Source organism: Ruditapes philippinarum, unplaced genomic scaffold (genome assembly GCF_026571515.1).
Source record: "Ruditapes philippinarum isolate M1 unplaced genomic scaffold, ASM2657151v2 ctg5420_1_1_1_1, whole genome shotgun sequence".
Taxonomy (NCBI): Eukaryota; Metazoa; Mollusca; class Bivalvia; order Venerida; family Veneridae; genus Ruditapes; species Ruditapes philippinarum.
This window is the reverse complement of record NW_026866532.1, coordinates 50,591-78,404: the sequence shown is the minus strand read 5'-3', so window position 1 is coordinate 78,404 and position 27,814 is coordinate 50,591. Positions and strand designations below refer to the sequence as shown.

Here is a 27,814-nt window from a genome sequence, read left to right as displayed (position 1 = left end):
GCGGGGAAAAACAAAAAATTTTTGTTGTAAGCAACAATTTAATGATAACAAACAACTGATATCAGAAATCATTTGAGGTGCGGCTCGACAAAACCAACATAATGGGTTTGCGACCAGCATGGATCCAGACCAGGCTGCACATCCGCGCAGTCTGATCAGGATCCATGCTGTTCGCTTACCAACCCTATTATAAGTAGAGAAACTGATAGCGAACAGCATGGATCCTGATCAGACTGCGCAGATGCCCAGACTGGTCTGGATCCATGCTGGTCGTAAACCCATTATGTTGGTTTTGTCGTGATGTGGCTCAATTTTAAACATTTCTAGTTCAGCTTGATTGTGAAGAGAGCTTGTAGTCTGTCTGACAACCATTCTGGAGTCCACTTCCTGTAACTAACCAGTACTGGTGAGGAAACATGGTCGGAACCTCAGATCTCTGTGGTAAGTGGCAGACACTGTGACCAATAGACCACACTTTTCACTAGAGATACCAACACATCAACTATACAGTAAAACTGTTATCCATGACATTGTTCACAATGATTTTACAGTTGTTAAACTACAATATCTTGTAAGAAAACAACAATGTATATATATTTTATTCATACACTCTTAGGTGGTGTTAAAATATATTGTCACACAGCATCCCATTAAATACACTGTAAAGGTGCTGATACCACCATTAATGTACACAATTATAAATGATCCATCATTGATTGCACAAAATTACAAATAATCCATCATTAATTGAACAAGAGCTGTCAGCCAAGTGACGAATGCCCCAAAAAAGGTTTCTTAAACATGCAGATATTATGAAAAGAAAAGAGAATGAAAGTAACTAATTGCTGAATTCTTTGTATTATTGTACCAGTAATCTCTAATTGTGATCAAAATATAAGTGTGACCTTGACCTTTGAAGAAGGAACTTGGTTCCTGGACGCAACAAAATGTTGTTATGAGATAGACATTTGTGCCAAATTATTTCAAAATCCCTCAATGCAATACAAAGTTACAGTCTGGACATGATTGTTGTGTAAGTGGGAACACACGGACAGATGGACATAAGCCTTAGCCCAGACACATTGTCTTGATGTAAGTGGTAAGTCATTTTAAAATCCTTCCATGTTTGAGAAAGCTACAGTTCAGACATTAATGTATATCTTCACACTCTTCTCGAGAGAATAAGTGTGATCTTGAACTTGAAGGTAGGGACATGGGTCTTTATCGCGCCATGTTGTCTTGATGTGGTAGACATTTATGCCTAGTTATTTTAAAATCCTTCGATGCATGACAAAGTTACAGCCTGGACACGAATGTGTGTACCTATAAACTCTAATTGTGATAAAGTGAACTTCAAAATGGAAGTGTGACCTTGACCTTTGAGGTAGAGACGTGGTTATTGGACACTACACATTGTCTTGATGTTGTAGACATTTATGCCTAGTTATCTTAAAATCCTTCCATCCATGACAAAGTTACAGCCCGGACACAATTGTGTGTACCTATTATTTCTAATTGTGATAATGTGAAACTTCAAAATGTTAGTGTGACCTTGACCTTTGAGGTAGAGACGTAATTCTTGGACGTGACACATCATCTTGATGTGTTAGACATTTATGCCTACTAATTTTAAAAACATTTGATGCATGACAAAGTCACAGTCCAGACACAAATGTGTGTACCTATTAACTTAAATTGTGATAATGTGAAACTTCAAAATGATAGTGTGACCTTGACCTTTGAGGTCGGAACATGGTTCTTGGACATAACACATCATTTTGATGTGGTAGACATTTGTGCCAAGTTTTTAAAATCCCTCAATGTATGACACAGTTACAGTCTGGACACGATGAAGTAGGGATGCACAGACGGACGTAGAGACAGTGCGATTATATTATGCCTCCCTTTAGGGGCATAAAAATTTTAAATGATCCTTCATAAATGCACAAAATTATAAATGACACAGGGGACAAGATGGTAATGCTTTACACCTATCTTTACATGCTCAGCAATAATAATCATTATCTTAAGCCGGACCTTCCAATAATAAAATTTGATAAAAAAGGGGTACTAACCTTTTCACAATATGGGCAATTACCAAATATTGTATTGAAACTCTGTCTACTGGAAGGCAATGCTCTTAACCACTGAAAACAGATACAGATATGATTATGAAACAAAGTATTTAAACTTGTATTAAGGCATCCTTTATTTTCCATTGACCTCTTGTTGTATATTTGTATAATAGACTTAACCGATTTTGTTTTTCTTTCGCAATTGTTAAACTTCATTTTAACTAAAACGTTATTGTTCATGTAACATGTCCAGATACTTATCTCACTTTCTTATTATAACATACATTTAAATTATAATCAATACATTTGATTTTCTTACAGATTCAATCTAATCAAATAAAGTCACTAAGATACAACTGTGCCACTTACTGTAATACTGTATGCTCTCATAAGAAAAACAAATATATGTACACTTTAATCAAAACGACATAAAATGACATATTTCAGTAGAGGGTTATCTTACCTCTATAACACATGTTTTATGGAAAGCCTGACCACATCTTGTGTCATTACAAACTTCATCTGGAATTTCTGAATCCATACGGTAAGCATAGCAAATACCACACTCAACACTGAACTCCTAAATTAAAGGGAGATAAATTAATAAAATGAAGACAACTTCATACAATGGATTAAGGGGAGATAACTTCATAAAAAGGACACAACTTAAAAAGAAGAGAAACATCCTATATCATCATTGAAGTTAAGAGGTCTATTTTAAGAAAAAGTATAAATTTTGTGGTAAGTGCAATTCATTATTTGTGAAATCATCACCTTGTGTAAAATATTAAGTAGCAAAGATACAATGTACATATTAAAATCAGAATTTAGAATATTCATGATTTTTACTCTTGTCTGCAGCATCTGTGCAATTGACTTCTCTTGTACTGCATATGGAATTGTCCAAATTCAATTTTGGATATTTTAATAACAAAATGCTAAAATTGAGAAAATAACTGTATATGGTCAAACTGCATGTAAGTGTATACAGTCTCTATACTGATGGTATAGATGAATATTCACTCTTGCCATGCTAACAAGAGCTGGTAGAACTGGGTATGCTCCCAAAATAGGTTTTGGACACAGAGAAGTAGTTTCTTGTTGGTATCTCTTGTAGTTAAAGAGTTATGTCCCGGACAATGTTCTAAGTGTAAAAGTTAACAAAGGGCAATAACTCCAAAATAGGCAAGGCAGACTTATGGTTCTTTTGCAATGCACTTCTACTCCATGAGAAAAAAATGAACAAAGGGAAATAACTCCAAAATTAGGTAAGGACGGACAAAGTGGCAACTATAAGCTCCTTTCAGTTAAATGGACCAGTACTCTTTCAGTCTGGACAAAACCATTTATCATTTTTAGGGAAAATTCTTAAAAAAATGTACATAATTATATAGACTGCATAGCCCTGGTCACATGGGTAAATCTGTTGCAACTAGCATGCTAAGGGTTCAGGGAATTAATTATAGTGCTTGTAAATATAAATGTAGTTTACCTCTTTCTTAGAATTTGTAGGAGAAGGAAATTTCACATCCAGTAAAGTTTGTAAATTTTCTAGAAGACCTAGTCTCTCATCCCTGAAATGGAGAAGGAATTTTTCTTATTTTAATATCTGTAAACAATTAGAAATCTTTATTCATCTTTACATCTTAACTTTAACATATGCATCAAATTTCTACATGTATGTGTGTCTGTTTGTTTTAATGAAGTGCACTTTGTAAAGACATGACCTGAAGTTTATGAAGACAAATGATGAATTTTATGCAGAAAATATTTCTTAACAAATTTTTAAGAACAAAAATGCTTTTATAAAAGACCATTAAAACCCTTTCATATGATTTATCAGTAACAGAAAAAAAATAAGAGAAAAGATTTTTTTCCATTTCTTAACTTCATAAACCAATAACACAAGCATCTGATATCAAATTGATCTGTGGTGTAAATAGTGTAATGAATTTAATATCTGAGATAACTCACTAACTTCAAAACAATGACACACTGCCTATTATATGATAACAGTCTTACCAAAAATGTATGTTGGCGTTCATATTTCGTCTGACAGGTGCAATGGCTGAAATAACATTGTTTGCATTAATACATGTACAATTTTTTTCTTTTGACCCTAACTGCGTAGCCCCTTTATTAACCAAGTAACAGGTATGGGAGGATTGGGTTCATCCCAAACATACCTTACATCAATATATTTTTCATATTTATCATATCATCGTATAAACATTATTAACAATAAAAATATATAAGTTTATATTGCATAAATGTACATAAAATCTTTGATTAATATATAGTAACATCTATGATGTTATTCAACCTAAAGAAAGTTCCAGTGCCCCAGGGCCTCCAAGCTTTTACGCCTAATTCAGAAATAGATTTAACTTCTGAGTACACAGTTGTATAACATTGAAATGTAGGGAATTCATATGCACAGAGATAAGAAAACAGTAGACCTAAGTAATCAACCCTTACAACCCTAAACATTTTAAATGGACTTGTTAATCATACAATCTGGACAAACGATTAATCATTTTTAGGGGACATTTTTAAATAATTATATAAAAATAGTGTAGACCATAACTAGGTGACAAAGATAGTGCTTGCTTATATTGGTCTGCACTAGTAGCAAGTGGTATATTTAGTTACTGTCCAAAACTTCTGAATTCCATACTTTATATCATACTAAAATAAACTCAAAATTAAAATTTTATTCCATTCTAAAATGTTTTTCTTTGGTTAAGAAATAAAGGAATAAATTGATGGATTTAATTTTGTAAATGCAGCAAAGTTTAAGCAATAAAAACAATGAAATATTCTGAGAATTACAGACTTAATTTCATTGAGGTTGTTTACGAGAAATACTACAAAGAGCAACAACACTCACGTCCCCTAGCAGGGGCTCAACACTCGAGGTGCTGTAATCAATGATCTTGTATATGTAGGAACAGAGAAGTAATGTCAACACCAACTGATATAGCATTTTACATTCTTTGTAAATACCATCTTTGCACAGGGTAAATGATGTTACAAGACTTTATACAAAAATGTAATACTTAAAAATAATAGACATTTATTATTTATATTATTATTTATATTACACTTAAAATAGGTGATGTCAAGTGACATGAAAAGACAAAAATATCTATAGACCAAACCTTGATCTGAACCTAGAAATTTACATTCCGGAAGTACACGAGGGTGTGCTGGATCTACTGTAAGTTGTACAGAAACACTTGCACCTAGAATAATGAGGAACATTCATTCTTAGACAATGTTAAAATGTTATATGAGAATAATGGTATGCTTAGAAAATAGATATCATTTTTTAATGCATTGTGGTAGAAAAATGCATGGTTCATGTTCAAATGCGAAGAATATAATCACTTGAGTTATTAATTACAGTTATGTTGGATTACATTGAGCGTAAAAGTAATTTTTCTGACGTCATTTGGTTTGTATGACGTCACCTGATGCATGTAAGCATTTGATTTCTGTGCTGTGCATATATTGTGTAAGAATGCACTTTTGGCCCTATCTCTTTGATAAGTAAATAGTGAGAAGTGTGTTAGAATATTGTATTGATATTTCTATTTCACCATTGATTTTATATATAGAGATTGTGAAAAACAAAAACATGCAATTGCATATTGAACAATTATTTTGTACCTTTTCCCCTAAATAGAATTTAAGTGAAAAAAGTAAATAAATTCCAGTGTTGATAAATAAAAAGAATAGAAATAATTTGACTTCAAAATTGTTTTTTAAAAATTAAAGCTCACAACTTCCCCTCTCAGATACTGGTGACAGTGTATTTACAACTATTATATCAAAAATTATCATATGCCTTTGACCTAATTCTAAAAATTGCTAAATTATCATCAAGAGATGAATAAATTTTGTTTGTTTTAATGGTTTTACGCCAATTTTAACACATATTTTGGTCACCCATTGCATATATGGTTGATTAATTGAAATCGGCTTCCCTGGATAACTAACCAGAAATTACTTATTTCTTTGTAAGTGACTGACTACTTATCCAACATGATTTCTGAATCAGTGAACGGACAAAAATGACCATAAGACTCAATTTCCAAGATTATTAAGGAGAACGGCAGAGAGATCATATCATCTATATTGTCTTTGCAAGCTTTGAGCACAAATTTGCATAATTATTGTAAAAATTTCATGAGTGAAAATCACTGACTCGACTGACAACTACTACTGTCAAATTGAGTGTCATGCTCTTGGTCATATTAGAGCTTGTATCTAAGAATAAAGCACCATTTCCACTAAGTCAGTGCTCATCTTTTGTTGAATTTCCCAACTGTTCATATTAACTCAAAGTATCAATATTAACTCAAAGCTATAAATATTTAAACAAAATTTACATAAATCATACATTAAGAACATTATAAGAGACAAAACATTATTTACTAATGGCAATTCTCCTATGTCTAGCACTGTAAGTAGGTTTCTCTGGCTCTAGGACCCATGTGTTTGAATCTATTTCTGACATCACATCCCAGAATTCCCTGTAGGAGTCTACAGCTGCAGTGAACTGTTTGTATGCATCTTTTAACTCACTCTATAATCAATATAAACATTATAGATTAAATTATCATATTCTTTAATATACCATATTCATGTATTATATTTCTTTTAAAGGAGCACTGAGGTCAAAAAGCCTTAAAGCACAAAATTTTTAATTCCTGCTTAGATCAAGTGAAGCACTTAAAATAAAAATTCTGCAAAGGATTATTAAGTAGTATGATCAGAATTAAATGGAAAATCAATTTTTTGTGTGATCCTTGATTGATTTTCATTGTTTGGTCATTTTGAACTATATAAATGATGATTCCAGAAAAACGATTTGATGGACTTATCTAAAAGTTTGCACACAAGTTATTGTTCGAAACCTACATCAAGTGGTACACGAATCTTGAAAAAATATTTCTAGTCACATCATGGAAAAAAACCTGAGTGGAGCCCTTGTCAATTGCAAGGTGTTGTCATGAGAAGATCAAAACAGCAACGTCTATGCAGGCTGACCAGGCCCTACTGTATTAGCCACTCGATTTTAGTACTCTGATATTAAAAAACTCCTATATTTAAGGAATAATATCAGCCTCAGCAGTGATAATTGGATATTTAACACCAGTTCGGAGTTTTGATGTGTAGGAATTGACCATGAAGGCGGTAGGCCTAAGTGGTTATTTTTTTTACATTAAAACTCCAATCCACTGGGTTTTTATTTTTTTTCTCAAGTCTGTATTTTGAGCTCACTGACGGTGAATGGTTCTACTCAGGTACCTGCTAGTGATGGAAATAAAGCATTTGAGGAGTACGTGAGTGCTCCTAGCTTCCATTTGTAAATCTGGAAAAGTGCCAAATGACCTTTATAGTGCCAATCAGCCTGATTAATTTGGAGTGAACGGTTAGACCAATTTTACAGACTGTTTTTTCCTACTATCAAACCGTTCAAAATTATCTCGAAGCCTAATCGGTTGGCCTAAGTGCCAACATGAAACAACAGTAAAGTATCATAAAGATATTGTACATAGAAGTTACTCTCTTACTCTTAAATTTTTCATATGTTTTGATTATCTCCCTTTGAAAATGTCTTAACTTTTGTTGAATTCAGTGAGTATCTATCAAAAGTGAATGCCATACTATAATAGGCAAAAAAGCCAATTTTAAATAATTTAAAGAATGCAAACCTGTGTAGTCCAATGTAGGTCAAATTTTGAAGGTAGCTCCACTGAACATTTAGGTGTGCCAACTGGATACTGAAAAAGCAGAACTTACCATATACATACAAGGTCTTTGATATGGGTGTAGCTATTCATTAATAGTTCATTCTAGTAGCTGGATTCAAAAATTCTTAATAGTATGATTAAAAAGATAATTGAATTTTTCAAATAATATACAATGTGATCAGTTTTGGGCCTATTGGCTACCACAGTAATATCCCAGATACAAGTTTTTTGTAGCAAAGGTATTTGTATGTTGGCAATCCTGACATTGCAAATGGTGCAGATGATGGATTAAGTTCTGGTAAAATCATCCTATAGTCTACCCTTATACTTATGAATAGTGTAATATCCAAAACATGTATACATCTGTATACAGACCTATGGATTATCTGGTTTGAACATAAGACAATAATGACTTATGATCTTTTCTGGTTTATGTGGGTAGGGGTGTCTATCTTTCGAGCTAGAAATCATAGATTTGAACCCTATTTTGATCATCACTCTTTCACAATAAAATAAATACACTTTGAATGAAACATAAAAAGGAAACATGCATTCTTGTGAACTCAGTAGGACTTATACAAGATTGGTCTGTAAATAATAATGCATGGAAGGGCACCTAGGGTCTTCCTTCACCAGTAATGCTAAAAAGTCGCCATATGACCTATTCTGTTTTGGTGTGATGTAAAACCCAACCCAAAAATAATTAAAAAGCAAGAATATCAATATACCAAGACTAACTTGTTAAATAACAATGAGATAAAATATAAATAAACAATTACATGTGTCATATACATGTACCTGATTTCCGATGAATAATTTCATGGTATGTTCCCTCCTATCATTGTCTATATACTGTACATGTAGCTCTGTGAATGACTGGTCTATGAATACTAATCTGAAATCATATTAATCTTATAGGTTTATTTCTAGGTAAGTAAGTAGAGGGGAGAACAACACATCCCAACACTGCTTACGTTACTTAAAGTTTGTATATCAAACTACTGGTTTCTGTATTTATCAACAAGGAAAAAATAATGTATTCGTCTTTTGCACTGAGAATGCATCCTTTAAAGTGTTTCCTTACCATTATAATCTTATCTAACTGCTATTTTTTGCAGCTTTTGCAAGGATTTTATGTATGCCCAACTCATTTTCTATAAAATATACTTACATTTTTTTTTCATTCTAGGTATTCTGTAATGAGTTTTATCACAATATCAACAAAAACGATCAGTGATCACATGTGTCGCCTCATGATAGACATAACTGGGCATAAAAAAGTCATTCAACCTGAAAATCTTTGTAATATGCACAAGAATTTGAGCTATCGATCAATCATGAAAAGTTTCATTGTAATTGCGTTAGTGGTATTATGGGAGAAGTCTGGACAAATTTCAAAATCAAAAATCATGAAAGGGCCAAAACTCAAAACTTTGACAATAATCAATGAACTGCAAAATGTTGATGAGATGCACAACTACACATGGTATTGATCATTCCCCTAAAGTTTTGATGAAATTGCACCAGTAGTTAAGTTTCTCGGGAGTAGTCCAGACAAACTTCTGTGTAGCTGGCTACACAAAAAGAAACACCTTTTTATTCAAGGGCAATAACTCAGTCAAAAATCATTAAAGCGAAAAACTTGTGTAATATATATGTTCACAAGATATTGACCTACCAATCTATTCTGTGAAGTTTCATTGAAATTGTATTAGTGGTATTTGACAAAATAATTTCCCCAGAAATAATACTGGAATTCATCAACAATATTTTACCTATATAAAGGTTATTTCCAGATCCAAGAGATTTAAACAGTCCTTAATTACATGAAAATATCTAAATCAAGATTTTTGCTGGTTATTATGTTTTTCCTACGGAAATCTTACCTTTCCCATCCTAATGTTTCAATATGGCCGATCAATTGTTGACAGAACTTTGACGATTCAGGAGTGTTTTCATTTACACCTTCCAACTCCCGCTCCTGTGTAACAAACAATGATAAAATATAGGATGTTTGTTGATGGTGAGAAATATCAAATATATCTAATTCAGGGTTCCCACAAAGAAGAGAAATCAAAATTCCCTGACTTTTCCATGACTTTTCCCTGACCAAAACCATTTTTCCCTGACCAATAACAGCGTCAAGTCTGCACAATCTTAGAGCATTAAATGTATTTTTTATACATGTATTTCGACCTCCTCCTCCCCAAAAAGCCAACCTATTTTCTCCAATTCTTTATTTTAAATTATTCAAGATAAAAAATACATGAATATTAGTGAGCAATTGTCATAAGCAACTTGTCTTATTTACTTTCAACAAGTATGAAGTAAATTTATCCAAAATGTAAGTATTTGATAGTACATGTTATGCTGAAAGATGTTTCATTCTCTTACAAATGCAAAGCAGTGAAATCAATGCAGGATTGACTAAAACAGGCCTGTATTTTAATAAAATATATGATAGTTATCAATGGAAAACTGGTGTTGGACAAGAAACAATAAGACAGGTAATGAAGTGGCTACATTAAAAGCAAAATGCAGTAAAAGCTTGTAATACTACTAATAAAACTAGCTATGGCAGTTAGTATTTCAAAGTTATGGTTTAATGCATGTGTGCAAAAACACAACATGGCACTAAAATTATTGGTACTTAATCGAAGTCCACTAAGTGTTTTTCTCAAGTTTCTCAAATATCTTTACTTGATTCTTTTATTACTTTTCTTTGACCTTGACCCTGAAGGCATTGCACTTGGCATTTTACTTCACAAGCAAGTTCATTTTCATATTTTTTTCAGCCTCCTGAGCAGATTATCAGCCTCTTTCACACGAACAAACCATAAATAACTCAGGAGACAAGGGATGCTTAAACTCCTTTTAGCTTCTTTCTTAATAAGATAGTTACTAATAATGACAAAAAATATCCAGAATCTTCAGGCAGAAGCATAATCATTTTAAGAGTAAAAAAATATAAAAATAAAACAGATGCTTCATAATCAAAAATAACATAAAGATACCCAAAATGATGGAAGAAACTGCCTTAGCTTTTACTGATTTTGCTTCTTGCTGTTTCACAAAAACATTATTTTCTACACAATTCCCTGACTTTTCCCTGACTTTTGCTTATTTTTCAAATTTCCCTGACCAATTTCAAAATTCCCTGACTTTTCCCTGACCTTGAAAAAAAATCATTTTTCCCTGACTTTTCCCTGACCGTGGGAACCCTGTAATTGAAGAAAATATAATTTAAATAGTTTCATAATAACAAAGTGGAAATAAAAAGTATATATATAATGTGAATAAATATAAAAACAACAATGTGAGTAAACATTAAATTTTGTGTCACTTATAAGAAGATTATGGAGATATTTTAAAAAGTCTTTTTTCCTACTCTAAAATTTTTTTTCTTTTTATGTTTTTCATTATACTAATGAAAGCACTATAAATATTAAATTGTGTAAACTAAACTGATTTTACTGATTCCTATTTACTGAAATAAATGAATTTCCTAGATGAATAAATGAAACTACATGAAGTGAACAATATAAAATATTTCACTATATAGATAATATTTATTTTCCTAACTTAAACCATTCTGAATTTGTATAGTATAGTAGCTCTACTGTAAGTTTGAACCTGTCCAATTTTAATGTGACTGATTTTTATGACAGTTCTTAAACAGTTCAGTCAGACTCATTAGACTTTACTGTACAGATCGGCATGACAGTGATAGGCATAGGCAGGTGTATCGCCAGATACTCATGGTTTATGAACATGTATAAATGTTAATGGTCACCCCCCTACACCCCCCCTCTCCCCCCGTGAGTTTCCGACGATGAGGCAACTGGAAACCACAACAAATACTAAAAGTGTTGTAATTAAACAGTTACAACTAACAAATACATGCTTAATGCAACAAACAGACTTGCAAAACTTTGGTACAGGTACGGTACCAATGAATCAAAAAATTTTCATAAGAATAATATTGCGGCAATTTTTATTCTATTTCCAAAGTATTGTTCTTCGAGTAAAAGAGTGGGACTTAGCTCGCGTAAAAGATCGGGACACTAAGCTGAGGATGTACGTCAGCATCAACTACAAATATCTACTATGAGATCATTATAACTGGTACGTAAACTAATACTGAATGAAAACAGAAATAACAGAACAAATGACAATAGAAAATGCTGATCAATACGCTTCATCCACAATGCCACTCTTATGTAAACAAAGACCGACTTCTATAGAAAGTCAAACTGGGATTTGCCTTGACAAACAGTAGCCTATTACAAGAAAAACAATACCAACAAACTTCTATAGAAGCATTAAATACGGAACGAAAATAGGGATTTGTCATGATAATGAAGTAACGTCCTGCGTAAAACTTTATGCAAATATTTGTCGTGTTATTACTATTCATGAAATGTAAACCAACGTCAACATTTTATCGTATCATTCCCATCAACCCACAGACAACAACTCGTAACCATTCAGACAGCTTTCTTTCAACCAACACGAGATCAAATGAAATATTGTATTCCATCCATTTGCATTCTTAAATCATATGTTTGTCTGTAGTAGAATTAAACCGGATAAAGAGTAAATGCAAGTTTCTAATACTGTTTTGTCTAGTATTAATGTAGCTATTTTTAGACAGGATTATTCTTAATCCTGACAGGTTTAAAAACATTCTGTTGTTATTCCTCAAACCTTGAATAACTCTCAGGCCATCATCTAAAAAAATATTTGTTTAATCCACTAACTTGCACTATCCACTACTTTTTCAGCAGGTGAGTACAACGAAGATTTTAAATATTATAGTACTGTAGCAACACAATGTTTTTTGGCCAATTTGTGGTAGCAATTTTCTCCCATTCCAAGTTCAATAAATTATCATATCTTAATTCAAAACAAAAATCTCAAACATATTAACATATTTTATAATAATTAGGCCTACTTTAAAAGAAAGCCCTTTCTCTATCAGGTATTAAAAATAGACAATTAATGGATGAATAATTTCAGAAATGCTTCCTATTTACACTTAGAGACTAGACAACATTTCCTTCTCTCAAAGAGGTGATACTCAACTTCCTCTACAATCAAACTAAAATAAATACTTAAAAGAGGAAAAATGGAGAAGTAAATTCTGCAAAAAACTAACTATTTATACTCAAATATTCTGCAAAAATTTTATTGCAACTATCTTCTTCAGAATTTTATAGAATACATGTTCACTAGGACAGAATGTATGACAATTTTCAATGCTGGATAGTAAATAAGAAGCATATGAACAGCCTTGCTAACTCAAGGGGTGTAAAGGCTGGTTTTTCCAAAGAGGGGAATAAATCTGTAAACATATGTGCTACAGTTAAGGGTCTTAGTGAATGGCTTATAATTATGACCTAAAGGATCTGAGAATGCATAGTACATGTATTAAAATAATTAATACTAAAATGAAGATGCGCATCAAATGTTATCTATGACTGTAATAGGCCAATGTAAAGGCGTGTATCACAGCTTGCTTTTTCTTTTCTATACAACTACTAGTCGAGCTATAATAGGACTGCAATAAAACATAATGTGATGTTTCCTTGGTATCCTTAACCTAAAACTGAATTATGCTAATTAATGATAAACTTGCATTAAATAAAAACTATTCAATAAATGTAAGCTGTTTAAATTGACAGCAACAGAAAGTATACAGATTAGACAGGTAAAACACCTTCTATCTTCATATTCACAATGGATTTTTCTAGCTCGAAATATAGGTACACAAGATGTCATGTACTGAGAAGTTTTTGCCCTATATCTGTTGTCGCATCAGATCTTGTTTAAATCGTAAAATTTGTAGTCAAATTTTTTATGTGAAAGTTTTCAAAAACTTATGTGAAAATGCAAAATTTTAATTAAAATATCAAATGGTTACGTAAATAAAAATTTGAATGTGATAACTATCTTTATAGGATTGTGATTAAAGCCTTACAAGCATGAAATAATTACGCGTGTCTTTCTACAAATTTCAAGTTCGTAATAGTTATATAACAGGACCTGGTGTACACTGTGTACTCAAATTTTTACTTATTGTAGCCTAGAAAACAGTGCATAACCATTGGAACTTACTCTTTTTTTATATAAACTTACAAACCAAAGTGTGAAATAATAATTTCATGCCACACACAGAATTAACTTAAATGATCTTTCAAACAAAACCATCAATGACTCTTCTATTTATTGGATTTCATTTAAAACTAATAGCTGGTACAAATCCATTAATTAACATCACACTTTAGGCCTACGATACCAAAAACACCTCAAAATACTTTCAAAGTAAGTAATAATGATGATAGCGATTTTCCTAAAATTGAACGCAATAATGTAGTATGTTAATAAAACTAACAGGAACAAGTTACGAGACTTCTGAGCTGAATAATTAGTTCATGTTTACGTACATTGGAGAGGCAAGCTACATTAGGCTATTTCCTGTCTCTCCTAACATTTCATTCATCCCCGACGACATCTTCTCACAAGTCTAGCCAATAAAACTTGTGTGTGACAAAAATAAACACCATTATTCCATTGAAGCTTTAAAATTTCTCAAGTCGACAGACATGCAGCATTTCTCAGTACTAAGGATTTATTATCAGCATTTTCCAGGAAAACAGTTGACTGTTAATATACAACAGTTGACTGTTAATATACTTATAGATTTTTTTTTCTTTGCTATCTGTACTGCACCAGTTACAAGTATTTACCGGTAATTAAAAATTGACCTGTTCTACCCTCATTTTATAATGGTAGACTTGTTGTTTAGAAATTGTAAGTAAACAGATATTAAAAAGGTAAATATCTTGAAACAGCGGCTCAAGTCATGCAGTAACAAGTAAACAATGGGAGAGGTATACTAATTACTATGAACCTAAGATTTGAACTGCCTTATGATGTTGTATAAATCGCCTCGTAATGCACAGGTTGTTAAGTTTATATAATATTATATAATATATAGAAAATAATATTTGATACTAAATATATTGAATGGGTTGAATAAAATCATATTATGCGACCCTCTTGAAAGCATAATATGATTTTATTTAACACATTCAATAAATTTAGTATCAAATCTTCAGGAATATAATATTCTATTTATCTCATAATTAAAACAAGAGCACCGCTAGGCGGAGCATTATATGCCCGAAAGTGTTTTTTTTAGTAAGGATGAAGCATTTGTAAGACATGGGAATTAGTTGTTCATCCTATAAAATTTTACAGCTGTAGGTTGATTAATACTTAAGTTATAAACTTATAAATGACCTTAACCTTTGACCTTGTGACCCAAAATCAATAGGGGTCTTCTCTCCAATAAGCACAATAATACTATGCAGTTTGAATATTGTGGGCCAAATGGAACTTAAGTTATGCTCTAGAAACTATTTTCAGTATTAAGGTAAAAGTGACTTTGACCTTGTGACCCCAAAATCAATAGGGGTCTTCCACCCAATATGGACAATCTACCTATGAAGTTTGAATATAGTGGGCAAAATGGAACTTAAGTTTATGCTCCGGAAACTGTTTTTGGTTTTAAGGTAATTGTGACCTTGACCTTTGACCTAGTGACCCCGAATATTGTGGCCAAGAATGGAACTTAAGTTATGCCTTTGGAAACGTTTCCAGTATAGTAATAGATGGACCTGTGGACTCTTGACCCCTAGTGCTAACATGCCAATGAACACTAATTACCGGTGTTTGACTCCAATTTCAGAACACATACTACATGGACATTCACCTCGTAGTGAAGAGTCATTATCTGATAATAGTTGCATGGGTTCCAATAATGTACCCTCAACTAAGAAAATGCCAATATTTGAATAGTTGTGCTAGGCAGAACCCCCTACGTTGAAGATATTAAGAAACGGATGTTTTATCATATACAAGGTAATATCGACAACGTAGAATTTGTCCAGACCTATGTGGACTCTTTTGACCCAGGACCCAAAATCAAAAGGGTCACTTCTACTTCAATATGAACATCATCACACCTATGAAGGTTATGAATTATTGCCCGCCCGGCCAAAGTGGAACTTAAGTTGATGCCTCGGATAACAATCGTTTTCTAGTACAAAGAGCTCAAACTCAGTGACCTTATAGGATCTTTGACTTTGTGACCTCGGCGCAATCTTAAAGTTCCATTGCCAAAACTAAATCATTAGGGGCTTCTTACTCACCCAAACATTTAAGGACAATCATCCTATGAAGTTTGAACCATTGGGGTGCAAATGAAGACTTAACAGCAAAATGGACCCCCCATGCCAAGCTTTAGTGCAGGATGGAGGGCATTTATTTGAATAAAGCCGGAGGCTGAGCATGTACAAAATGCATTTTCATTTTTGAATTTAATGGTTTTAAGGGTCGCGTATCTCAAGGTTTAAAATTTCCCGCTATATATCACGGACATGCGCGTGAACTAACCGAAGTAATAACCGGAAGCATGAAATCACATGTTGTTCACTCATTTAAAGAGTGTTTTTTGTTGGGCAATAAAGCAACTAAGGGAGGGTTAAACCTCTCTATATTAAATATAGATAAGACATTAATCACATACAATGATAACTAATAAGCACAAGGGAGGGTGTTGTACATGCTCAGCCTCCGGCTTTATCAAATAATCCCTCGCATCCTGCACTAAACTTGGATGGGGGTCCATTATTTTCATCAAGACCTTCGGGCTTCACGCATGTACCAAATATGCATCTTTAAAGGCAACAAAAAAAAATATTTTCCAAGTTTAATACCCAAAAATATATTCTATGTTTCCAAAAACAGCATCATTATAGAGAATACCAATTCTAAGTTTGAACAAGGTAAGAACTTGATGAAGATTTTTAGATGATTCGCAATCAGCAGTTTTGGTGAGGAGAGAATCTCCCTTATTGAACCCGTGTAGTTAGTAGGGCAGCGCGAACGTGGGATGCGCCCTATAGAGGAAGGTGCTTATTATTAGTGTAGTTCAGAGGGTGCCGCTGAAACTGGTGAGACGAGCGGAGGTGTGGTGAAGGCGCGGTGCGTGGTGGCCGAGGAGGAGGTGCGTGGGACACACGGAGAGAGACAAGCGCGCGATGAAGGAGATAACATATTGAAAAAACATAAAACTAGTTACGTTTTTTCTAATATAGGCAGGTCTGTTGTAGACGATAATGGGAAAGGGTAAGAGTGCGGATCAGACAATACTACCTACTCCCATCTACCGCCGTACGCCGCGCGCCCGACGGCTGACAGGGCCGGCCGCCCATCACTCGCGCAACAAACACACAGTCCTTATCTAGAACAGCCCAGTAGCACATGGGCCGGAGCTGGACGCGTGCCGCTCTGCGGACGCATGAAACCCGCCTCTCACAATACCATACCCGGAAATGCTGCCACACGCCCCGACCACCAATCGCTGCAGCCTCCATCGGCGCGCGAAGCGGACATATCCACGCCGACGACGCAACGCAACATTCCCGCCACCATAAACACAGACCTCATACACGAGAGCACAACACAAACGATCATGAACAATCTCATGCCACACGATGCAACAACCGCTATATAAGAGCAGTGGGCGAGAGAAGAAACAGAGACATTAATTAGGAGGTAATACAGAGGAGACGGTAGGAAGACGACGAGAAGTGAGAGGGTGAGAGGGTAACACGAGGAAACGGCCAGGAGACGTGTGCGCGCAGAATCGCTTATTATACGGGGGAGGCGGTTTAATGGTAAACAATAGACAACTTCTCATGAAATCTTACAATCTTTGTGTACTGCACATGTATTATCCCAAAGAAGGACAATGTTGCATTAACATCGCTTATGAAGATCTACACGGAAATAAACATCCAGATTGAAATAACAAAATACAGGTAAGCTCACGACTACACTCAGACGACAAATTGGACTGCGACACATCTAATAGAATTCCACATATATCCATCTTTTCCAGCACTTGCCTACTAACTGTTCTTTCTTGTGCCCTGTGGACGATATAAGAAAATAAACTGCAACATTGACTGAAAATTCCCTACTCTGGAGCGCTTTCCCTGATAACACCACTCCAATCATTTTTAATGTTTCTTCTTAATGGGTGTTAACCTGTTCATTGTGCGGCCAACCACTAGAAGATCTCTGTGTCTGGTAACTGATAGAAAATCACAAACGTCTTTCAAGTAGAATAGGGAACCAAGGTTCGTGTGAACAAAAAGAACAGGCTCATTCAACCTCCATCAACTAACAATCTTTATATGCTATAATATCCCATTCATTAACATCGACAAGGAAAAAAGTATGGTATCATATCCTTCCATGATAATGAAAAACATTAACCTGCGTAAGCCCCGGTTCGGGAACCATGAAAACGAAATTTAGGTAAGTGATTACATCAACCGTCTCACGAAGCAAAAAGGTCATACATGTTAGGACATAATGTGTGTCTACATAATCCTTATCAAATAATATCTTTTATTCAAATGTCCATAATCAGTGGAATCTGAAAAAATTTCTAGAATATAATCAGCATCTTTTATTAATTTACCAGGGACAAATGTACAAGCAGAAAGTATTATATATTTTCTACTTTAAACACCATTCCCATAAACATTTTTGAAAGGTCATCTATTCCAAAGAATTAATACACACCATATAAATTTAATAGTAAGTTACCACTGAGAACAGAATCTGAATGAATACCTCAACAATATGATATCCAACCAAAATTCATTGTAAAATGCTTTGCATGCAGTAAAAAACTGCAAGGAGTGTCCAAATAATTAATATGATAACCACATTCCTGATTTTTCCATCTCGCCTTGTGTGTGCAAGCCCAGAAATCAGGTCTATTCCACTGATAACCTTCCTCTGAAACCGCCCCAATCTGGGGTTTTAAGAACACCTTCTGGATACAGAAATAGGCCTGATTCTTTTTTACCATTTTTATTCTTCACGTTTTTTAACCACCATTTGAATTTCATGGATACTTTTCGTTAGATAAACTAACTTTATTATCAAAATTCATATTTTGACCTAAACCTATCAACTTTTCTCTTTCAAGGGCTCTATAAATGTAGTGGCCCTTTCTAAAATCTGCATAAAAAGAAATCTAACTATCACAACTACTAAAAGATGCCAACTGTCCTGACCAACACACAACCTCATGTTGCAATAAATAGGATGGCTTTCGACATAATTTTCTGCAACTTTTTCATCAGTCAAAAATATCCTTGAACTGAACTGGTATCAATAATATGCACCAAAGAAAATAATCTCTGCAAGGGATTTAGTTAGTTACCAGACTTTTTCTCATTTAGTGTAAATCCTAAACTCTGTATCGTTTTGTACATAGTAACCCGTATTATTCAAACACAACATGGACAACCATTGGAAATTAATAAATCACAATATACACACCAGTATATCTGCTGTCTAACCAACAAAAATGGGACGTCAATACTTTAGTAAACAAATATGGGCTATTTCCAAACCAATGGTACATACAAATCGAGTATAACATAGAATTGATAAAATTAAATCTTTCCAAGTGTGAGGATTATAGGAATAGAGAAAATCTGCAATCAGATAAATCAACTTTGTCATAAAGTCATTTTGGTTTAATCAAATCCCAAAACAATAGAAAATGTTTCCTGTACATACAATACAAAATATAACACAGACACGCCACTCATCGGTTAAAAATCTCAAGTTTATAACTGGTGAAATTTATATTAGTTTACGGGAACAGATAAAAGTATTGTTGCAAATAAATTGATCCAATGCTCTGATTCTGATTTCAATAATTGCTCCTTTTTTTCAACAACTCTGAAACTTCATTAGAACAATTGGCCTTGATCTGAACAAAAGCGAATTTCATGTAGGAATGCTTCTTTGAAAAGGATTTTCCCAATACAACAATCGTATCTTATCACCCCCGCAACTGCATTCAAATCCAGCATCTGAAACAGTACATTCTTTCCCATACACTTAAAATACTGTGTACGTCCAACTTGACTTACACAACCTACCCCACCCACCATTATACAGTTCTCCGAATCGTTTGGGAGCACCTGGCTTGTTAGCAGAAGCCAAGCACCCTCTTACTCCAATACCTCATTCCTCGACCCGCTGTGCACTGACAACTCCTCTCGAAGAAATCTGTCCACGTATACGGATACGGTCTATCCTCAAACCAGAACGCTGATTCGTATGAGATGACTGGTAGCCGTAATTACAAAATTTGATTAACAAATCCCGACCAGCGCGTCTACGCGGACACCTTCTATAATTCTGTAAGTATAATCCTTACCATGGTAACGACTAAAGCATCACACACTTTTTCGACTTCTTTTGAAACAGTCATCACAAAAAAGTTGGTTTTAATAGGCATCGAAAATACTACACAATGAAAATACTTCTTTCTTCAAATACGGTCTTCATCACAGATATCTCCTTCCTCAAACTGAGGTTGTAGTGGCACCTGACCCAGAACATAAAACAGTAGAGAAGATACATTTTGCCTCATTTTTCATAAGGACTGTGTTCTTTTTCCACAAACCTCCAAGCAACATTAACAACTGGACGCTGAGGCCCGAAACCACAAGAATTGTATGTCCCCATAACTTATCTTAAAGGGCTCTTTGTCTAATGTTTTCCCATATTTCTGGTAACCATCGGGCGGAATGGAGCCTTCACAATCTTAGGTACTTGTACTTATCAAAATAGCACTCTAAGTCACATGGGCATAAAATGCGTGTTAATCTAAATTCGGCCAAGGACTCATCACTGCTCACCTTTCTCTGCGTACTCTTTATTGGGAAGAATCCCTGTATCACTATCCGACTCCTCTATTATCAGTCACAACATTCGTCAAAAGCCGAAAAAAATTTTGACAGATTCCGAATCCCGTATCTTCATATCACACATCGCTGGGCAGCACCTCCACCTAAGGTTCAGGTTTAATGCTGCCGGACAGCAGAATAGTCTACTCAATTCACGATTCATCCACCATATAATCAATGAATTATCCCCCATTATACGTCATATTATCAACAATCAGGGAGAAAACTGAGGATTCCCTGTTGACAACACGGCCTGTATACCAAGAAGAGTCCTAAGACCTTCAATATCCGTTATTAGATAAGTTTTCAAATCAAATTTTATCCGGGATAAATTTCTGTTCCGATATTTCCCGAAGAAATTAGTATTCAAAGTTTTACCTGACTTGTTTTTTACCAATTTACCAACGAGGGGTTTATATTTCTTTCTCCAAACAACGACGGATTTTAACGCGTTTTTGTCCGAAGACTTTTTCTCTTTCTTACCGGTAATTTCTTGGTCCGAAAACCCAGAAAAATCTCCCTCCCTACCCGAAGCATGAAGGTCTATCCTATCGAGAAAGAGCCTCTTGGGCCATAATAATGCGGGTTAACCGCAAATAAACTTTTAAAATAACTAAAAACTTTCAAAAACAGCGACAACCACAACGCCCAAAACAAAAAGTGAAACATGTGTTTCATGCTTCGGTTATTACTTCCGGTAGTCACGCGCATGTCCGTGATATAGGGGAAATTTAAACCCTTTGAATACGCGACTTAAACCATAAATTTCAAAATGAAATGCTTATTTTGTACATGTGAAGCCGAAGGCTTGATGAAAAATAATGGTGAAAATACTTGAAATTACTCTAAATTGCGTTTTTCCAATGTTTAAACAGGGCCTGTAATATAAGATTTGGGAAGAAAAATTGTTGTTTTGTAAATTTTTTTATTTTTTTCCCATTAACCCCATTACTTCATGAGCATTTTGTGAAAAATGGCTGTTTTCATTGAAAAAGTCTCCCGTTACAAGGTTCAAATTGCTATAATACTATAAAAAACTGCTTCAACACTAAATCAAACTTGGCACAAATGTTGATGGCCATTGCCCCCTTGCAACCCAACAATGCTCAGGCTTAAATTTTCTGTTACCATGGCAACGAGGGGACATCTCAAAATTGCCAAAAATCACTATTTTGCGTTGATTTTTTCCATCATAATTGATTTCAAAGTGCTGCAACTTCTCAATGGATTGAGATAGAGTCAAATGCTTTTCAGCGTTGGTTACACGTTACCTTATGATCAATCTGGGGTCATTTATAGCCTCTCACAAGTCCAAAATTTCCTTTGTCCTTGTGACCCTAAAATCAATAGAGGTCTTCTACTCAATATGGACAATCATCCTATGAAGTTTGAACATTGTGGGCCAAATGGAACTTAAGTTTTGCTCCGGAAACCAAATTGCTAACGGACGGAACTGTTTTCAGTTTTCAGGTAATAGTAACCTTGACCTTTGGAGTCTTTGGATTCTATCAATTGAGGAGCTTAAACCATGGTCAGCAACATTAATGACCATGGTCACACCATGGTCAGAAACCATGTTTGCAGCCATTTAACATAACACGGTCAACCATGGCTAACCATGACCTGTGAGCCATGTTTGTTCATGTTATTTCATGATAAAGCATAATACATTTCACCTGGGCATCCAGCTAGCTTGCAGAACGTCGGTGGTTCTACACAGGTACCCGTTTGTGTCTGAAATAATGCACGGAAGGGCATCATAGATCTTCCTCCACCAGTTTAGCTGGAAAGTTGCCATAATGACCTATACTGAGTTGGTGCGACGTTAAACTCACCAAAAAATACTTTTTAAAAAGAGCAGGACAAGATCAGCCAGCTAATCTGTGCCATCTGATCATGGTCAAAGCACTGTTCACTTTTCAGCCGATACTTATTTTGAAATTTTTCTTAAAAATGATAAATTGTTTTGTATAGACTGAATGATGGACAAGTAAATGTTAAAGATTTTGCATTTAAGGCAAAGTCTGAGATAGAAATAAAGTAGGGGTAATGGTGAAATAATTATTATATAATTATCTTTAATATTGGTAGCAGTAAATTGATAGCTATAAACTTAGACATGACATACAATCATAAAAAAAAATGTCTCACAAAATTTTCAATTATTGAGGTACAAAACCAGTATAATATGACTATTCTTTCCATTTGGTTTTAGATTTAATAATTTCAACTTCATTTTACAAGAAAGAGGTATATACATGTACTAAAAAGGAGTCCATTGTATTTGTTTAGTGCATTACAATATATATATACTATATGAGAATTCAAATTCGAAATTTATTCGAATGTCCTCAATAATTAATACATGCTGCATTCATACAAAATTAAAGTTAATAAAATCACTAGACAGTAGCAAATAATGTAGCAATTCTTACTTTAGCACTCAAGGAGAATTATATAACAAAATAATAAAGGTGAATTATATAACAAAATAATAAAATATCATGGCCATAAAACATTTCCATTCATATTTTTAATTTTTACTTTTTTAATTAATTTCTTTCCCCCAAAAAATATCATCAGCAGTAAAGGAATGCTGAAATTTTATCCCATTTTTTTTTAAATAGCTTTTTTATTTAGAAGAGGTATTCTTATCTTATTATTATAATCATTGTGTTGTCATGCTGTATATTGAAAAAAACAACAACAACAAAGCTCTGTTTTCTTATATTGAAATAATTACAAAGCAAGTCAAATCCTTGTATCCACCCTAAATATGTATAATGGACTTGCTTTGGATTTGGAACTGTCCATTTTTTATATCAAAATGCTGAAAAAAAGGAGCTAACGGTATAGATGTTAGACTGTACAGATGTACTTAGGCGTGCCAGGCTCATTTTATTGGTGGCTTATATTTAAGTTATAAATTCATAGAGGATATTTTTTTCATCGAGTGGTATGAAAATAAATATTTCATGAGTGGCGGTAGCCACAAGTGAAAAATGGTAATTTTCATGCCACAAGATAAAAATAAATCATGTATTTATAGAAAAAACTTGAATTTTCTGTTTATTATATACATTTTTCTCTTTCAGGACATTAAAATTTGCAAGACTTTCCCTTAAATTTTGAGTACTGGCAGAATTTAAAAGAAAGTAGTCCGGCAAGACACCAGCGGAAATACGGAAAATATGTTTCACTATATATATATGCATGCAGTGAAAAATAAATTTTTACAGTGAAAATACAGAAAATGAAAATACGCATTTTATTTCATCAATATTTCTCAATATTTTATTTAAAAGTATATAATAAAAATTAATACGGTACTCTCACTAACAAACAGATTATAAAATAAATTGTTACTGCCTTTAAGGGTCTTAATCAGAGAAAGTTAAGATAAATTTCTTAATATTCAAATTGCCTGATAAGTATTTATTGCAGTAATTTATTGCAGTTGTTACATGTACCCTAACTTTAAATGAAACTAAAATAAATAATACATTTTTTCTTTAATGAAATTAAAATAAACAATACAGGAGTTTTTTATATTGAAAAATGAAATTAGTTCTTAAGTGTAACCATATTTATATCAACTTGATTATGAAGAAAGCTTGAAGAATTAATTTTACTTGAACAAGTTTTGTGTCTGCTTCAAAGAACTTAAACCAGTACTGGTGTTGTATAAAGAAACAAGAAAATTCATCTTAAAACTTGATATGTATAATCTTTAGATGTAAACATATAAGTACAAAATTAATGTACTTGACTAAATTCTAACATGTGAAAAACCTTATTGTGCATCTTCTAATGTGTCTACCGCTGAAAAGCTTTCAAAAAATTAAAAAAAAGAGATTTATTGGTAATGTAAATCTATATTTATTGAAACACTAATATTGCCATGTAAGCCAATTCATCAAAATTGCACCGATTTACAGAGAAATAAATCATTATTATTTCATCATCACGTGAGAAAAATAAAACTGTGTGCATGCTTGGCTGAAAATAATGGCAAAATGTTGTTATAACATGGATTTTTTATGTTACAAAATAAGAGGTGAATAAGTATAAAGAGAACTTTACTTTTGTGAATACATACACAGATATCCTAGGGGGATTAGTCAACAGAAAAATTACAAATTGTAAATTTCATCAGGAGCAGTTCCAGGATTTCTGTTGTTTTTTTGTTTTTTTTTTGGGGGGGGGGGGTGTGGGGGTGGGGATGGGGAGCTTGGTAGCCCCACTTGCAGAAGTTAAGGGGGTATAGCTATATGGATTTTTTACTCATTCAAGGTTGTTTCAATTATGAAATCTCAGTCAATATAATGTCACCAAAATTAGGTTTAATATGGAACTGGACTTTAAGAAAGGGGTGCACATGCCCCCATGTAAATTGATAAGACTTGTGTATATGCAAATCCTCTTGGGATTTGAACCTACAGCTGTGAGGGGCAAGTGGTTTCGAGGCAACAACCTTAATTGCTCAGCTACAGAAACTCCCAAATATTAGCAATAAAATGTTATAAAATTAAAATACTCACAGCAATCATCTGAAGCTCTTTAACAAAGGAAACAATATTCTCACATTGTCTCAATCTCTGAAATATAATTAACATTATGCTCATTTATTAACCCTCACTATGCAAAATATCTTATATTGAGTTGTCCATCTTTCAATCTGGACAAGACCTTCATTATTTGTAGGGAAGATTTCAAAGAATGTACTGAATGAATGGCGAACAGTTCAGACCATGATCAGATGACATGTACGTAGGTCTAACAATGGCCTGCATGGATAGAATCTGTTGCTACCAGCAAACTTACAGTTACGATATTCTGCTATCAATTTAGTCAATTTATCAAATTGTCATTCTTCCGAGATAAACCAAAATCAAGTTCTAAATAAATAAACAATTTAGTAAGTTATTAGGTCAAGACAAAACTCATATATTACTAATTCATGAAAATTCATAATACGAAAAGAAGAAAAAAAGTACTCACAAATTTCTTCTAAAATCCATCTTTGGATGTTCTTCACATTATTTACTTAATGACACAAACACATAATTTAATTAAACAGTAGTTTACTATCCAAATTGCTTGATAACTTATACCAGCTTGTTGGATATCAATTGCCCAAAAATCAAAATGCAAAATTTCCTGCAATATAAAAGTTAAAGTTTGTTTTGGGGTTCATACCTGGGAAATAACTGTCTTAAAGTCCTTTAAGATCCTATGTAACCTCCAATCACAGTTCACCGTGGCCTCCGAAAGTCTCCTTGAGGGTGGTACCTTAATCTCAAGTCTGTATATCTCTTTCTACAATGTTATAAACTTTTTTTGATAATTTATGATCATAAATATTATTCTTATATATTATTCAAAATATACCAACCCCTATTCTTTCCCTACTTTCCATTTTCAAGAGGAGCATTCAATATGTATTACATTAAAAATACTGTTGTGAATTATATTATATTATATTATAAAGTTCAAAAGAATTGCATTTTTCTCAGAGGCAAACCATACAAACATTTCTTTTATTGTAAATACAGAATACTATTATGTTTATATAATTATGAATACTTTGCATTTTTAGATTTAAATTATTTTCTGATAAAAAAAGCTGGATTTTATTAACTGATGTTTAGAAATTTAGCTATGCAAACTGTAAAAAAAAAATGAAAACAAAAATCATTTTTGACATGTAGTAGTTGAAATTTCTTTACATACTTTATTAGATAATAAAAAAAATCCTTAATTTCAATGAGTCTGTAGAAGAGAAAGATTTGTACATGTTACAAAACATAGATATATTTAAAAGTACATTGACTGAGTTTATTTTTAATTATTTTGAGGTTAATCACATATCCTGTAACTAAGGCCAGGCCCCCACGGTTACACGTTTAAACGGATCCGTTTCGATTTTCATTCATAAACGTTTACGATATTTTTTACTGTTTAATAGAAATGACCATATTGTCATATAAAATATCTTAATCATTGCCTGTTATCATGGATTTTATCAATTCTAATCGGTTTATTCCAAAGTCAAAAACGGAAAATGGGTGTTCACAACCTTCCATACAGCATTGCCGTGCAATAATCGTTCGTGACATAATGCATGTTTTGTAAAGTTGATTTTTCTTTGATCTTTCAAAAGAGAGAAATGGGGATACAATGCAGAAAATGTGTGCAGACAGTGATGAGCCCTGAACATTATTTATTTGTTTATTTGTACATGTATTAAAAATAGAAAGTAAGTGATCATCTGGCAACTCGAATACATGGTAGAAGTTCCACCGTTTAAACGGTATCGTTTCGGTTCTTGACAATCGTGTAAACGTTTACAAAAAATTGTAAACGTGGGAGCCTTACCTGTAACATGTATAATATCAACATCAAATGAGTTTAAATTATCAGTGTAAACAGCCACTAGACTGTTTTATTTGTTTTATGTAAGCTAGAATTTATAAGATCTTAATAAGGGTTGTCATGAATGATGTTCAAAGATGGTTTGTTTTTAATTTGAAATGTCATTTGTATTTTAAAAAGTTTTCGGGTGCCCCAAAGAAGGGTTTTTGGAGAATTAAATTTAATTTGGTTAAAAACTGAAATTAAAATGTTGCCCTTTTAATGATATCTTTTTTGTTTTTCTTATAAAAAAATTGTCAAAAGGAAGTTAATAATTTTGATAAACTTGAATTAAATTGTCTTTGATTTTTAAACTTTAGGTCACTCAAAAAGAAAAACAATGCTTGGTTTTTTGATTGTTTTTTTTTAAAACCCCTTTTCCAACAACCAGTTAAATTTCAGTCCATAATAGGCGGGTAGGTTTCCTAACCATCATTCCTGGGAGAGTTACACCAGTACTAGACTACCTCCACACTTAAACTGTTACCCAAAAGCATCTCCCTGGGATCGAACCCACGCCAGAGAGGTTTAACTGGATTAGAATCATTGACTCTTAACCCCTCGACCATTTGAGGCGGTGCATGCAATGATTAAATTTCATGCATAACTAAACTATTCGCTGAATGCGATTCATACCCCCAACCCAATGTCCTTGACCAGAAACAACTTGGGGAAAGGTGGTTAAGGGAATAACTTAAGTGACGAACAA

The 27,814-nt window shown here is 33.5% G+C and overlaps 1 protein-coding gene across 1 annotated transcript in view; it reads right to left on the bottom strand.

Annotated features, from left to right (window-relative positions):
* Positions 1–2,075: 2,075 nt before the first annotated feature.
* LOC132732789 (E3 ubiquitin-protein ligase FANCL-like) overlaps positions 2,076–27,814 on the bottom strand; it is a gene marked incomplete at its 3' end in the record, with an annotated part of 28,290 nt that continues 2,551 nt past the window's right edge. The window contains 11 exon segments of the mRNA XM_060719299.1: positions 2,076–2,147; positions 2,539–2,655; positions 3,568–3,649; positions 4,098–4,143; positions 5,237–5,320; positions 6,516–6,666; positions 7,799–7,867; positions 8,636–8,732; positions 9,724–9,818; positions 25,233–25,289; positions 25,891–26,010. Of these exon segments, the coding sequence (XP_060575282.1) occupies positions 2,076–2,147; positions 2,539–2,655; positions 3,568–3,649; positions 4,098–4,143; positions 5,237–5,320; positions 6,516–6,666; positions 7,799–7,867; positions 8,636–8,732; positions 9,724–9,818; positions 25,233–25,289; positions 25,891–26,010 (990 nt within the window).